The sequence below is a fragment of the Hippoglossus hippoglossus genome, chromosome 3 (assembly GCF_009819705.1).
Source record: "Hippoglossus hippoglossus isolate fHipHip1 chromosome 3, fHipHip1.pri, whole genome shotgun sequence".
NCBI lineage: Eukaryota > Metazoa > Chordata > Actinopteri > Pleuronectiformes > Pleuronectidae > Hippoglossus > Hippoglossus hippoglossus.
This window is the reverse complement of record NC_047153.1, coordinates 17,292,128-17,306,515: the sequence shown is the minus strand read 5'-3', so window position 1 is coordinate 17,306,515 and position 14,388 is coordinate 17,292,128. Positions and strand designations below refer to the sequence as shown.

The following is a 14,388-nucleotide window of genomic DNA, read 5'->3' as shown; positions in this document are numbered from 1 at the left end:
CACCTTTGCCTCAGGGGCTCCGCATTTTATCATGATGTTTAAGTACAGTAATCACCAGTGGTTTTTGCACATGGGCTTAAAGACTCTCAAAAGTGCAGATCCCCCTTGTAAAATTAGTGCTGCACTGTACAGAACTAGCTTTGTTATCTGTAATCATTATGTGGAGCTAAAGAATGATGATAATGACTGTTAACCGTGTTGTCCAGGGATCCCTTAATCTCTTTAAACTCCGGACCTAAATGAGAAATTTACTCTCTCACCACGGGACCAATGCTCATTAAAAACATGCCAGCCTTTTTTTTTCCTTTCTTGGTGACCAAAACTGAGTAAATGTGGGCTCTGGATTGAGGGTTCAGGGAGATTATCCGAACACAGCACAGTGAGGCCATCAGGATGTGAACCAGGATCATTAAAACATTAAAGAAAAGCAAAGCCATCGTCCACTTTCAGTCCCAAATCTGTCTCTAAGCAACATTCCTGTGCACTGTATGACTCCCAGTGGTGATATTATAGCTGTATGGCGGAGCATGTGCAGTCTTTATGTAATATACAATCATTACAGAGAAGTAGAGACTTATGATAATGAGTTTTACCTGTCTGGAGAATGGTGTGCTTATGAATCATAATCTAAAGGACTATCTGCAACAGCCTCTAGCCTATATTAAAGCACAGACTAATAGACAGACACACATGATAATAAGTTTAATTCAGTTTGAGTCTGTTTATGAATAATTCTCAAATTGAGTATTGATTAAATCCTGCAGTACGTGATACTGAAGACAGATGTATACAGAATGTATACAGGCAAAAACATCACGGTCCATTAAAACACAGATATGAAGTAGAACCATGTAAAATGTTTCAAATTGAAGAAACCCATCTTCTGGTAGTTGTCCTCTCTCCGCACTAACATTAGCTTACCGCTGTGGATGTGTCATAATTACAGAGAGGCTGAAAGATTGTGATTAAGGAGTTTTCCTCCCAAGACAACGACCAGGAACTACAATGAATCATCATTGTGAAAGTGTGATTTATAATCAGTGTTTTCTTCAGGACGGCCGGGCAAAGGTGGTGCGAGGCCGCGCTCCCCTTAAACGAAAGTGATCCCACCACTTGAAAGTTACAATTACAAGACGGTTCAGTAGCACGGCTAAATAGTTTTGGGAAAAAACCTCACGGTGATGCAGTCCGCTATACCGTCAGAATAATATGCTATAATGGGTTTCATCACATCACACATGGCCCCGGCTCAGCATCAAAACCGTTTTTCTTGTTCATGCGGAGAGTCTTGTGGGTTCAGCAGAACGAGGCGGGGATACGCGGCTGTGGACTTCAGCTCTCGGCTTGATTGACCCGTATGAGAAGTTGGAGGAGAGAGAGAGAGAGAGAGAGAGAGAGAGAGAGAGAGAGAGAGAGAGAGAGAGAGAGAGAGAGAGAGAGAGAGAGAGAGGACGGAGTGGATAAAAGGCGGCGCGAAGAGCAGAGGAGAGCGGACCAGAGCATGTCAACACATTGCACTCCACACACATTTCTCTCCTCATCCAGCATGCACCTGAAGAGCACCTCAAAAGCTCTTACCTGAAACACACATCAGCTGATTACACACGTTTGCACTCACACACATACACACATTTTCACACACACAAACAAACATACTCCCCTACGCTCTCCGTGCCTCTGCCTCTCTCCTCCCACCCACTCTTTCATTGTCTCAGTGACCACAGTTTCTGTTTTTTTAATGGCTAATCTGTCAGCTGTTATAAAAACTAAACTTCTGTGCCACATGGCTTTGCATTCTAAATGCAAATGTCTTCTGTGTTTATCCGTCTTCACGTTGCTCTCTAAGCCAGCGGTTTACCACTTTCCTCCAATTCCCTGAGCCAGTGGTTTGTAACTCCTTCTCTTGGGAACTTCAACAACAGTCTCTTACAAGAACCAAAACAAAACTAACAGAAGGGGAGACACAAAACAACCTGCAACCACACATAAAGTAAATAACCCATATGTCACTGTTACATGAGGTTCACCTTGTTCTTAATACTTTATTAAAGTTGTATCCAATCAACACTGGCATATGTCTGCATCTATGTAGACTGTTTGTCCCCACTAGCAAGGAGGACAGTCAATATAGGAGGACATCTATAAATAGACACCAGTAACAATAATAAAACAGAATAAACGTAAGGATATATAGACACGTATAAATGGAAAAATAATATATACAGTAAACTTGATTGAAATGAATATTGCACAGTTAAAAGAGTTAAACTTGTAACTCTTTTAATGTAAAACTCTTCAAATGTAGTTTTTCTAGTAGCCTTCTGGGTAACCAGCTCAGCATCAATGATGCAGCAATGATGATACTACTAGTTATATATACTGTCATACACACACTGTTTAAGACTTAGTTTGTAAACTAAGAAAAGGGAAATATTGTTTTCCCACAATTGAAAATCCATTATTTGATAATCTATCCATGCCTGTGAATGTTGGGATTTATTATGTTTAATTTGTAAAACTGCTCATGCTAAAGACAACTGGATTATATAGTTACTGTAGAACCATGAAGTTCTCCTTACTTAAGCAGAGTAAGTAAACTACTAACTGGGCTGTTTTTACTTGAATCAATTTTTCTAAACTTTAATATGCTGAATTATTAATAGACACATTTTCTAATTTCATGCTGTATTCATGCAATCATTTTAAACAAACAGAGTAGGTCAATTAATCAAACAAAACAGATAAACATTGAAATTGCAATATGAGGATTTAAAAGGAGACACCAGACTTTACAAACTGATACATTCCTGCGGTACTGTTTCAAGTAAACAACAATAGATAGAGGAAGTCAAATGTAATGTTCCGTTTATCAAATTAATTACACGTTATGCAAAAAAATCTGTATGGACAAATTATTAGTGGTGCATTAAAGCTTGCGCTGGATTTTATGCTGCAGACGGCTGAGGTGGAGCAGTGGTGGTGTTATACTACACTGGGTTGCATTGAGATGTGTTTCTAACGTTCTTCTCCCCTCATGTTTAAAACGGTGTGAGCACAACAGGAGACCAACACACCTTTTTACATCATGCAATCCACTCCAGCATCACTGCAAACAATCACCTTAATGATAAACATGTAGTTAAAGGAAAGCCACGCTGACAGTGTCATTTCAAAGTGCATTAGATGTTACAGGAGTACTCTTCAGTAATTCTCTGCACGTGCCGGGTTTCATTTTCTCCACAACGGTTGTTTCACCATTTCAATTTCACGCAAAAGCTATTTTTTCCCAATTACTCCCTGGAGGTTTGATTAGATCTCCATGTCGTTTTGCACACTACATGTTTTGATTTGCTCACGACATGTTGAAAATTCCAATGACGTATGACCAGGCTCGGGTTATTAGCAGGTAAATGGGGAGTGAAGCATATATAGATCAGCTTCTCGTTCTGCTGTTATGGCTGATCGGTATTTATATGTTTCCATGAAAAAAGAGAAGAACATCCATCCATCCATCTATGCCACTCAGCCTTTTGAGGATCACTGGGGGAGCTGTAGCCAATCCCAGCAGAGAGTGGGCGAGAGGTGGGGTCGTCGGCATGTGGCAAAATTAGCTGATGTAAGCAGATTTTTTTAAGCATGGGTGAACCCGCTAAAAAAAGGCGATTGACTCCTTTTCCATTGCCAGAAGAAGAGTATGTCTTTCTGGGTTTTGTGGGGGGGTTGGTGACGCTTCTAACACGCCACAGATGCAAAAAGGAAAACAAATATCTCCCTGGGAAAAAGCGCTCACACACGTAGAAGACATCCACGAAGATGTCAAGAGAGTTTGTGGTGATCAGAGCCGACGACGGTGTCGGGCTGATGTAAACACGATCACATGAACTCGACAGTGGAGTTAATACATCACTTCCTGCCTCTGTCTGCTGCAGTCGGCTGCTCCAGCTCCGGCCTGAATAATGCGTAGCGCGGAACGGGCGTCGCTATGTCACATTAACCTGTCAAACTTGTCTCACGTTGTTTAGCTGATGTTTAGGTATTTTAACGGTTGTATTTGTCTTTTTTTTGATTTTTTTGGATGCAGTTGTTAACGCGTCTGTGCAGAGAAGCTCCCGCTGTGCTGGGCATGTGTGAAAGACAGACTGCGGGTAAACTCCGTAGCCAATTCTCCACATTTTACCTGGAGGTCATGTCTGGAAACGGCTAGAGAGAACATGCAACCACAGAAAGATTCAGACAAACTTCCATTACTTGATTTATTGAACTCACTCACTTTCCACTGCTGTGCCCGAGACATCACCTCTCTCTTCATTCCCCATGTTGAATAGTCTTTACTTACCGGTCAGTTGGTTCCCTAACTTACTCTTTGGGGTGAGTTGAAACTCTATCCTCAGGGTGGCTGATGTGAAGTGGACTCCATTACACATATCAGAAACAAGCAGCAACAAGAAAATGAATCACTTTTTACAGATTCCTTAAAGAAAAGGAGGTGGACTTTTTGGAGATGAAAGGTTTGCTGGGAACACTTTGATGATATGGAAATGACGTGTTTGCATCATAAGCTTGTGTTTAAATGTTGAATGGTCTTTTAAGTGCAAATATGGGATTAAGTCGGCTTGAGGATTTTTGACATCAGCCCAGCAGGGATATTTGGCAGCTCTTTTTTTCTTATAACAATCTCATGTTGTTTGCATGAGCTGGATCTCTTTCAGCAAATACGAACCTTTATGTTGGATGCCAATGAAAATCATTTGAACACGAGTTAGAGAGAAAGGGGATGAGAGCGCGCTACAGAGGAAGTGTGTTTTACAGCGTGTTTGTGTGCCGATTTTTTGGACAGAACATCAAAAACACAGCAAAGCAGAAAGACAGCTGGTTCTGTTTGCATCACATCTCGCACAAACATGTATTCAGAGTGTGTGTGTGTGTGTGTGTACTCACAAACCCTCAGCACACACAGAACACCGTCACACAAACGCAGCAAATCACTCATCCATCTTTTATGCCAGGATGCACAAAACTTCGGCTTGTCTTTGTAAATTGCGGCTAATGCATGTGAGAGAGGAAAAGCTTTGAGAGCAAGCAGGGGAGGACAGAACTAAAGGGGATGGAATGAGAGGAGAGGAGAAGCAGACGAGGACGAGAGGAGAGAGAGAGAGAGAGAGATGGACAGGAAGACAGAGAGGTGTTAATCAGTCCGATTTTCTCTCTTTCTCTAGGTCGGATTCTATAACCCTCCTGGATTTTGTTTATTTTATTATATTATAGTTTAGTTTTTTTTTCTCATTTTCTTTCTTGTATATTTATCCTCTCACTCCATTCCCTTTTTCTATATTTTTCCTTTGCTAACCATCATTATTCACCCACAGATTTCCATTATGACAGACCGAGTGTAGACCGGTTCATGTCATTTTCTCTTCTCATTTACATTTACATTATGTTTCAGGCATGCAGCAGAGGCTTCCAGCCACAACCAAGTATGAAACCAATGCAGGATCCAGAATATGAGCTGGACGGAAACATTTTCATTTCTTTTTCTTTTCAAAGCTTTTGTGCTTTTTTAAGGAACAGTGCAGATCATGCAGATAGAAGAGAGAGACAGGAGGGAATGGGAGGCTGAAAAGTGAAAATTGGCTTCTCTTTTCTAAATCTCTGCAGGTGTTTGTTTTTATTTCCGCCACAACAGTTGTTTCCCCATTGTAATTTTATGCAAATTATTATATCTCTTCCACAATTTCTTTTTAAAGGTTTTAATTAATTTTCATTTCGTTTTGCACAATGTTTGCAATAGATGCTGATTAAAAGTATTAATCAACATTCTGAAAAGTCAAACTGTACGGGAAGGCATTATTTTTTTATATATTTGGGTTAAAATGTTCTTCACCAGGAGGTTATGTTTTCATCTGTTTCTTTGTCTGTTATTTAGCAGTTTTACTCAAAAACTATAAGAGAGATTACCACCAAACTTGGTGGAAGGACTTGTTATGGGACTGGGAAAAACCAAGTAAATGTTGGTTCGGATACGGATCAGGTTTCAGTTTCGAGGACTTTCTTTTCACTTCCTTAAAAGATATTCTTGATTAAAAAATAAATCTGGGATAGTAAGTGAACTGCTGGATGGATTTGAAAGGGACTGTTGGGCCTCTGCAGAGGTGTGCGCTCTCTGAGTATCCTTTATAGAGATGCGTCATAGAGTAGGTTTGAAGTACAATAGTTTGCTCTTTATAAATAACTATAGCTCTCAAAATCTATATATTCAACTTGAAAAATCCTCTGCAATACTGTGCTCTTTTACTTAAGCAAGAACTGCTCTGTGGAACTATTGACTGTGTTGTAATACAAGCATCTTTGTGTTTGTTTCAAAAACCGAGTCACCCTACTATCCTGTTTGGACGCTTGAATAAAATGAAACGATTGTCAATTTGCTTTTCCTGCTATAAAAGATTCAATGTGCTGCCAAAAAAAAAAAAATATATGATGCTCAAAGTTGTATTTAGTTTCCAGGATTTTGTCTGTGTGCTGTTAGATCAAATTACTTCTCTCTCAGTTCTTCCTTTTGTGGGTGAAGACAAAGGGCCTGTTTTCTTTTGGCAGATCAGTGAGAGAAAAATGGTGGATACTTAAAATTTTGTGTGAATAGACTTTATAGACAGACAAATTGCAAAAGGATGATCGTGATGACATTGGTGCAGATGCTCATTGCTGCTTTTTGTTGAGAACCTTGTGAGGCGAATGTATTATTATTAATCAAGCTGTCAGTAAAATAAATACTAAAGGAAAAGGCCTTGTTTTCATATTGGGGCCTTCAATAGATCTGAAGAGAGATTTCAACATCAAAGGCTGAGAGCGTGTCTCATTTTGTGAATCCACAACACCAGTTGGGGGGGGGGTTACTTCTCACATTTGACGTTATCCCAGTTTAGCTGAACCACTTAGCTGTCATCACATTTTCTTTTAAATACCCACATGCTTGTGGTCACGGTAACGAGAGTGATGTTCCCCCTGCTGGGCTCATTTTACTGAAAAACGTGGTATGAAAACTAGTTTAATGATTTACCTGTCAGACGAATACGATGATGCCTCCAACAATTACAGGATGTGCTGAAATAACTTCAGGATATCTCACAATGTGTTTCTTTTTTTCCCCCCAGTAAGTCAAAGTGGCCTTGCTGGTGATGTTTGTCCAGATCCCGGAGTTCCAGAATATGGCAAGAGGATGGGCTCTACCTTCCAGTAAGTTCATTTTTTAAACTTATATCCCGAAACTCACCTGCTCTGAGCCACTTAACATCAGAACACTGATCATTTAGAAACCAGACTGCAGGTATTTCCCAACATGGATAACATTTCCCAACATGGCACAAGTCCCCCGAAATCATTTGGTGATTTGATGGTTGCCCCACTTGTGCTTTGCTGACGTTGTGGCAGAGCAGCTTGGTACATTTAGGAGTCAGGACGGAGAGAGACCCCCAGTGGGCAGAGTCACATTGTGAAAGCACATACACTGTCTTGTCTATGATTGACAATAAGAGCAGTCAGAGACAAAAAAGCTTAATTTAGATTGGGGAAATCAGAAATTTGGGGTGGGCACCTTTTCACACAGTGGACTTAGTGTTGAGAGTTTTTCCCGAATATTAAAGAACGTTTCACAATAGGAAAAAACAAGCCATGGTATAATAATAATAATACAACTAATAATAGATATCATTATTTAATTATATTCTTTCTACATGTGCCACGCACAATCTAGTGCCACTTTAGTAAATGGACAAACTGTCCTCTGTGTAGTGTTTGGGTTTTTTGACTGCACCTGAAGGCAGCTCCAAAAACTAAACCTATTTTTCCAGAGTGTGATCCATCTGTCCTGAATCAGGAAATTGTGACTGGGTGAATCAAATAAACGTGATTGGCATATTCAAACGGCACAGAATAAAGCGGTTACGGACATTTTGACTTCAGGGCCCAGTTCAGATTATATATTATTCACATACAGTGTGTTTTAGTTCTCCTCTCTTCTCCACTCATGGCCATCCCACTGACAGTGAGTGCCAGTCCGCCCCTGTTCTGCACAGAGCCTGGAACATCCTTACCAGAGCTCTCCACCGTTTTCATGGGGACTGAAGTGTTTTGTTGTTTCTGTATTACCATAGATAATTCCCGTGCAGATGGGGGCTTGTTTTTACAGGGCAGGCTTTAGCTGTAAAACATCACATTTTACTGACGAAAACTCACGACTTCACATTTGCAGTCCTTCAAATTCTCCAAATGGGGAACTGTTCACCACAGGTGGGACAATTTCTGAAATTGCAGCAGCTATTACTTTCCTTGCCTTGCGCGAACCTCTCTACATCTGTGGTTCTAAACTGCTGCAGCCATTACTTAATTTGTCAGCAAGTGGTGCAGTTTGGTTTGAGACTTTCAGTTCAGAACTGCAGGTTTAAAACTGCAGATATGGATCATTCACTTTCTGGTCATATCTTTGTTTAAAACATCCTCAGTGGCTCTCCTGTCCAGACTGTTGGGTTTACAAGGGGCCGTGCTAATGTAGGAGCACAAAGAGTCTTTCACAAGTGGGATCTTTGCCGTTAAATGAGGACTTTGTGGACTTGGAGATTAAATGGTTCAATTGTTGGTGTCTGTCATATAATCAGTAGAAAGGGAGACATCACTTTATATAATCCGGAATGAGCAATTATATAACAATCACTTGTCCCTGGTCTCCTCCACTTAGCATTAGCAGTAACGGAAGCTAAATTGTTCTTATGTTTGACTTGAAAATATCTTGAAAGGGATTTTTTTTGCACCTACTTTCAAGCCCCAAAATTATTTAAATTATTACTATTAATTCAATTCAATCTCCAGTTTCTAAAACTCGGACTGACACAAGCTCTGCACGACCGTGAGCAGAATTGTCGGAGTTAGTGATAGGTCATTATCTACGTGTGTGTGTATGTGATTGTGTGTTTTTCTGCATGCATGTTGGCATAGATGTGCTTGGTGTGTGTTACAGGTTTAAATCTAAATATCAGGGATATTGGGCACTGAGATGCAGGAGCTTGAACGGAACTGTGGTGGGGTGAAGTAAAACAGGAGAAATGGAGAGGAAATGTAGACGGGGGAGAAAACCTCAGAGTTTCACTGCAGATGTGCAAGATGGCTGCTACATCATTTATCACGGCAGTTTTGATCCACAAACAACCACACACACACGCACAACTGTGATGGAAAGGTTTGGGCGGTTTCCGAAGGAAGTAGCAATAACAACAAAGTTTCACAGTGTGCGGCTGGACTCGGTGTCATCAGCATCGCCAAAGTGGCAGGAACTGTAAAGTCTCCGTGACAAAGGCACTAACAGAGAGATTTGGCCCGGCTGTACAGCTCCGCAGTGCTTTAACAACAGGGTGGAGCCAGCCAACAACCAGAGCCCGACGTGGTGAATGTTCGGCCAGGTGGTAGACTGCGGTGTGTCTCAGCGAGAAGGAGACATTAAGCCTCACAGACAAAGCACCATGCAGACTTCCACTTAGATGGCTGAATGTCCCTCGCACGTATTAGACAGCAGGGTGTCGGAGGAAATGAGAAAACAAGAGTGATCAGAACAAGTGATGGGGGGAAAAGGCAGAGAAGGAATGATGAGTGGAGAAGGGAGAGCAAGGAACAGAGGGAAGGCAAACGTGGAAAAACCAACAGTGTTTTACAGAAAGAGAAGAATTATAGATCCTAATTAGATTATTTATTTTTGCAAGGATCTTAAAGCCACTACATCAATTGTTCATCATTCCTAAATTATAATCATTCCCTGGAAGTACGCACTTCTCTCGTAAAAATAGCAACAATTCCTGCTGTGTTTCTTCAAATCAAACCGTATTACTACTTTTGACAAGTGTTGTTTCCGTTGTGTCTCCCTATCTAGAATTGGCTCCAGCGTCCAGTTCAGCTGTGATGACAGCTACGTACTGCAAGGATCTAAAAGTATCACCTGTCAGCGAGTCACTGACACCCTGGCTGCCTGGAGTGACCACAGACCCATCTGCAGAAGTAAGTTAAACCCGTCATTCCGTCTGCATTTCATCTCCTCGCATGTGACAAAGTCTACTTCCCTTCTTTTAGTCATTGCTTTGAATTTCCAGCCTTTAATTAAGTAAGTAAATGTTTATTTAGCTTTGAAATGCGCCCTGATTCACACACACGCTCGCACACTGATGGTGATAGAGCTGCCAGGCGAGGTGCTGACCTGCTTATCTGGGATTCAGCGCTGCCCGAGATCCCCGGGCTGATGTTGCAAAGCCGTGAAACCCCGAAGGCAGAGACAAGTTCACCCTCGGTCTTTACACTCATTACCCTGGACACGGACTGAAACAGTCAGAAGGTCTGAGCTCCTCCAGCGAGGAATCTGCGGCTCAGGTGGGAAAAAGTTCACAGCATAAGTAAAGTAACAAAAGGAAAGATTTTAAAAGTTTTCAAATAAAGTCTTAAAATAATGGCTTTAAAATCATTTTTGACTTGCAATAGGGGGAATGACATCTCTGCCATTGCCACGGCGCTCCTGGAGCTGCACCTTGTAACTCTGGTGTATTTTGCAGGAATATTTGCAACACGCTTTAAGAGAAACTTCACACCCCAATAACAGCCACAACAATAACTGGTGTTATGAGTCAGAGTTAGCAGCCAGATGTAAGAAATTGTTAGCTCAGTATTGTCAGTGTGTAAAATCAAACAATACAGTACACGTCATCATACACTAAATACATTTTCAGAGTTTTGACTTTACTCATATTAAAAACTCCTGGTTACGTGCACATTTTAACTACTGAGAGTTTTGCAAGGCCTATTAGACACTGCAATGGTTCCAGGATCTCTTTCATTGATTTACAAAAACAATTATAAATAAAGTTTTGCTCTTAAATGGCTGATCCTCTCGTTGAATGCAAACCTAAACCAGAATGAGTATTTTGGGCAGTGTCATGGGGATCCTCTTCTGTCAGAGCCAATTACTGTCAAACGATGTAAGATGTCAATTTACAGAAATAATAACTCTTAGATCGGCATATTCTCTTGAAACTGATTCCTCTTCAGGGCCTAGAAACCTCTGCCATAGCTTGTGTCAGCTCAAAATGATAGAAATGTATGCAGAGATAATTTAACACAGTCCTGATCCCTCTTTGTAAAGCACTAAATGTAAACCACTGTAAGATATTTTGGACGCCGTAGGTGGTTATGGCAGATTTCTGGTATTTTCCAATGCGCAGGCTCCACAGTAGCATTGAAACATCACTGTGATTTATATGTTTCTGTTTTTGATGTGTTAAAATCACTTCATTCATTTCCTCCCTGACCGGTTGAGTGACTAAATAAATAACTGTGTGAGTGGCAGAGCAATGATGCAAACGCTTTCACTGCCCACGTGTTTGCTGACAATACCCTGTTGGGTTTATTGCTCCACAGTGGAGAGGCAGACAGCAAGCATACACACCCAAGTGTGCGTGCGCGTACACACGCGGACACTGACACAGCGAGCGTCCAATGGACAATGTCACACACCTCATAGCTGCGGCGGTGTTTGCCTTGAGCTCTGTGTGTGCGTTTGATGGACAGGCAGTCCCTGTGGTCAGACACGTACTGTAGGCTCCCTGTCACATTGGATTATAGTGTGTGCGTGCGTGTGTGTGTGTGTGTGTGTGTGTGTGTGTGTGTGTGCGTGTGTGTGTTTGTGAGTGTGTGTGAGTGTGTATATGTCTGTCTGACTGCAGGAACCCCTCTGCCTTCACAACACTGCCTACTCTTTTCAGGACGAGCCAGCAGAGATGGAGGGAGAGAGTGAGACAGTGGAAGATATAAAAGGACATGTGGATATTATTTCCACAATTAGCTCAGTCTGTGAGCTGTGGGAGGAGAGGGTGCAGACGACAGAAGGCACAATTAGCACCCACAGTGTTAGGGGTGGACTACACCTGCACAAACTGTAACACAGACTGCTGCTCGAGGAACATGGCGCTGCAACTGAACTGTACACTGATACACATACTCCTTTGTCTTCTGAGACAGAAGGACAACGAGGATTTAGTTCACTTGCAAAGCTTATCTGAAATATAGTTTTTTTTTTATTTGTATTTATTTTAATAGAAAAGCTGAGTGTATGATTTTGTTTTAGTTATTTGGTGCAGTTAATCGTTCAGTAGTGAAAGAACCATCAAACTGTTTTAACCATGTTAATATAGAAAAAGGACATAATCAAATAGAACAGAGCAGAGATTTGAATATTGGTTCATCTGGCCGTTTCATTCGAATATCACACCGACAGCTTAAATACTAAGTAAAACAAAATATACACAATGTACACAATGTACACAAAGTCTAAGCATCCTGCTGTGTCAAACATTATCACACAGTTTAATGCGAGGCTCAGACCACAGTATAATTTTGTCTATTAAAACAGTCACAGTTTCAGATTCTGCGATCATAGAGTCATAGATTTTTGTCGTGTCGTGGCCGAGAGACATGACAGGCTACATACACGTTGCTTCCCAACCAATCAGTGTTTCCCGTCTTTTGATGTCACTGGAAAGGAAGCGCTTGGGACTCGATTCTGGGGATAATAATGGAAAGAAACAAACATGGCGTCCAAAGCACGGTGTATGATACTACCTGTCTTTTGCTTTGAAAAGCCTACAAAAATTAATCTTTACAACAGTTCCCCCAGTATAACACTGACAATTTAATTCCTCTTTTGCGTCTCAATTTCCATTTGTCGGTGGCCCCCTCTCTTCCAGCAGAAGGGCCTGTCAGCTCTGCTTCTACTGGTCGCAGAGAAGAACAGAAATCCGATATGATAGCCTTTGTGTTAGTATGTTGTGAGGCGTTCCCGCCGCAGCGTCGGTGGTTACCACACGAGATTAAAATGATGATTGTAGCGCCCAATGCCCATCGATCATTTTTGAAGCCACCTGACACCCTACAATTTCCAGGTCGGGCTTTTATCGGACTGATATTGTTCAGTGTGACCCTGGCACAAGCAACACCAGGCCTTTAAACGCTTCAACACAAATAAACTCACCTTAAAGATCTATAATAATTTCTAACGTGTGGTTTAAAAAAAACAATAATATGTGTAAAAAGATGCACAAGACGTGGATGTAAGATTCCCATTTGAATTGTGCAGCAATAATTAAAGTGTGTTTTTGCATTTAAACCTTTTACTCATATGAATAACATTTCATGTTCTTTCAAAAGACGCCTAAAAGAAACACACAGACATATCAACAGATATTGATGATCTGAAATTGCAATGTGTTAGAATACATTTCAGGGAGCATCATTCAGTGGGTGAATTTTTGACACATCACACAACACAGCAGTAATTAATGTCCTTTTTTTAATGTCAGTAATTAGAAAGGAACATGAATTCAGATGGAGAGGAAAAGAGACAGAAAGCTGAACACAACAAAGAGGATGAACAGAGTGTTAGGCACAAACAGACAGGCAGAGGTTAAAAATCCTTATACTATAGCTCTGTTGTGCGGTGTTCAGTGGTGTGATCTTCCTCCTGGGATTCAAACCCACGAGTCTCCCTGATTCCCTACTGAGACTTAACTGTTAATTAGAAGCAGGTCTCTGGGATGAATTGCCATGAATGTGTGTCTGTGTCCGTGTGTGTGTGTGTGTGTGTGTGTGTGTGTGTGTGTGTGTGTGTGTGTGTGTGTGTGTATGTGTGTATGTGTGTACCTGTGTGTACCACAGTGTGTTCTAGCTCTCTTTTCTAATTAACAGGCAGATCAGTCATCTGAGGTCCTCCTCTCTCTCCCTCTCTCTCCCTCGCTCCCGTGGTATTTTCTGTGTCTCTGCCTCCTTCTTGGCTCTTGCCCTTCCTCACTATCTTTTCCTTTCCCACATTATCTTTCACCCCTTTAACTCTCTCTCTCCCTTTCGATATCTTCGCGACCTCTCTCTCCACATGATCTCACCACCTCTCTGTATTTAAAAACTTCTTCACTCTCACTTTATTTACACCTTTCTCTTCGCTTTCTACCTCCTCGCCCTCTCTATTAGTCATCATCCCTCTGCTTTTCTTTTATGCTCCCTTGTCTTGTGTGCTTTTGATGATGTGTCACTGGCCCTCTTTCCCTCCTAATGGCAGTCATCTCCTCCAGCTAACTTATTACGATAGATAAAGGGCAAATAATATGATCAGTTAAAACTTTATCTACAGTGTGACAGTTCGTGTTGACTAGAAATGACTGAAAATGTCAAGTGCACACTTTAATATTACTGCGCTCGAGAGAGGGGAGCTTATTAAGGGAATTTTTGACACAATGCACTTCTTTTTCTGCCAAATATCCCTTTAAGGCAATAACACATGGGTGACTTTATGAGCTACTGAGGGCAAGAGATATT

The 14,388-nt window shown here is 41.3% G+C and overlaps 1 protein-coding gene across 2 annotated transcripts in view; it reads left to right on the top strand.

The window, feature by feature from the left end:
- LOC117756771 (CUB and sushi domain-containing protein 1-like) overlaps positions 1-14,388 on the top strand; it is a 380,356-nt gene that overhangs the window by 210,391 nt on the left and 155,577 nt on the right. For both annotated transcript variants that reach the window (XM_034577551.1, XM_034577542.1), the window contains exons 8-9: positions 7,149-7,230; positions 9,911-10,035. In XM_034577551.1, coding sequence (XP_034433442.1) covers positions 7,149-7,230; positions 9,911-10,035 — 207 coding nt within the window. The remainder of the gene's footprint in view (positions 1-7,148; positions 7,231-9,910; positions 10,036-14,388) is intronic.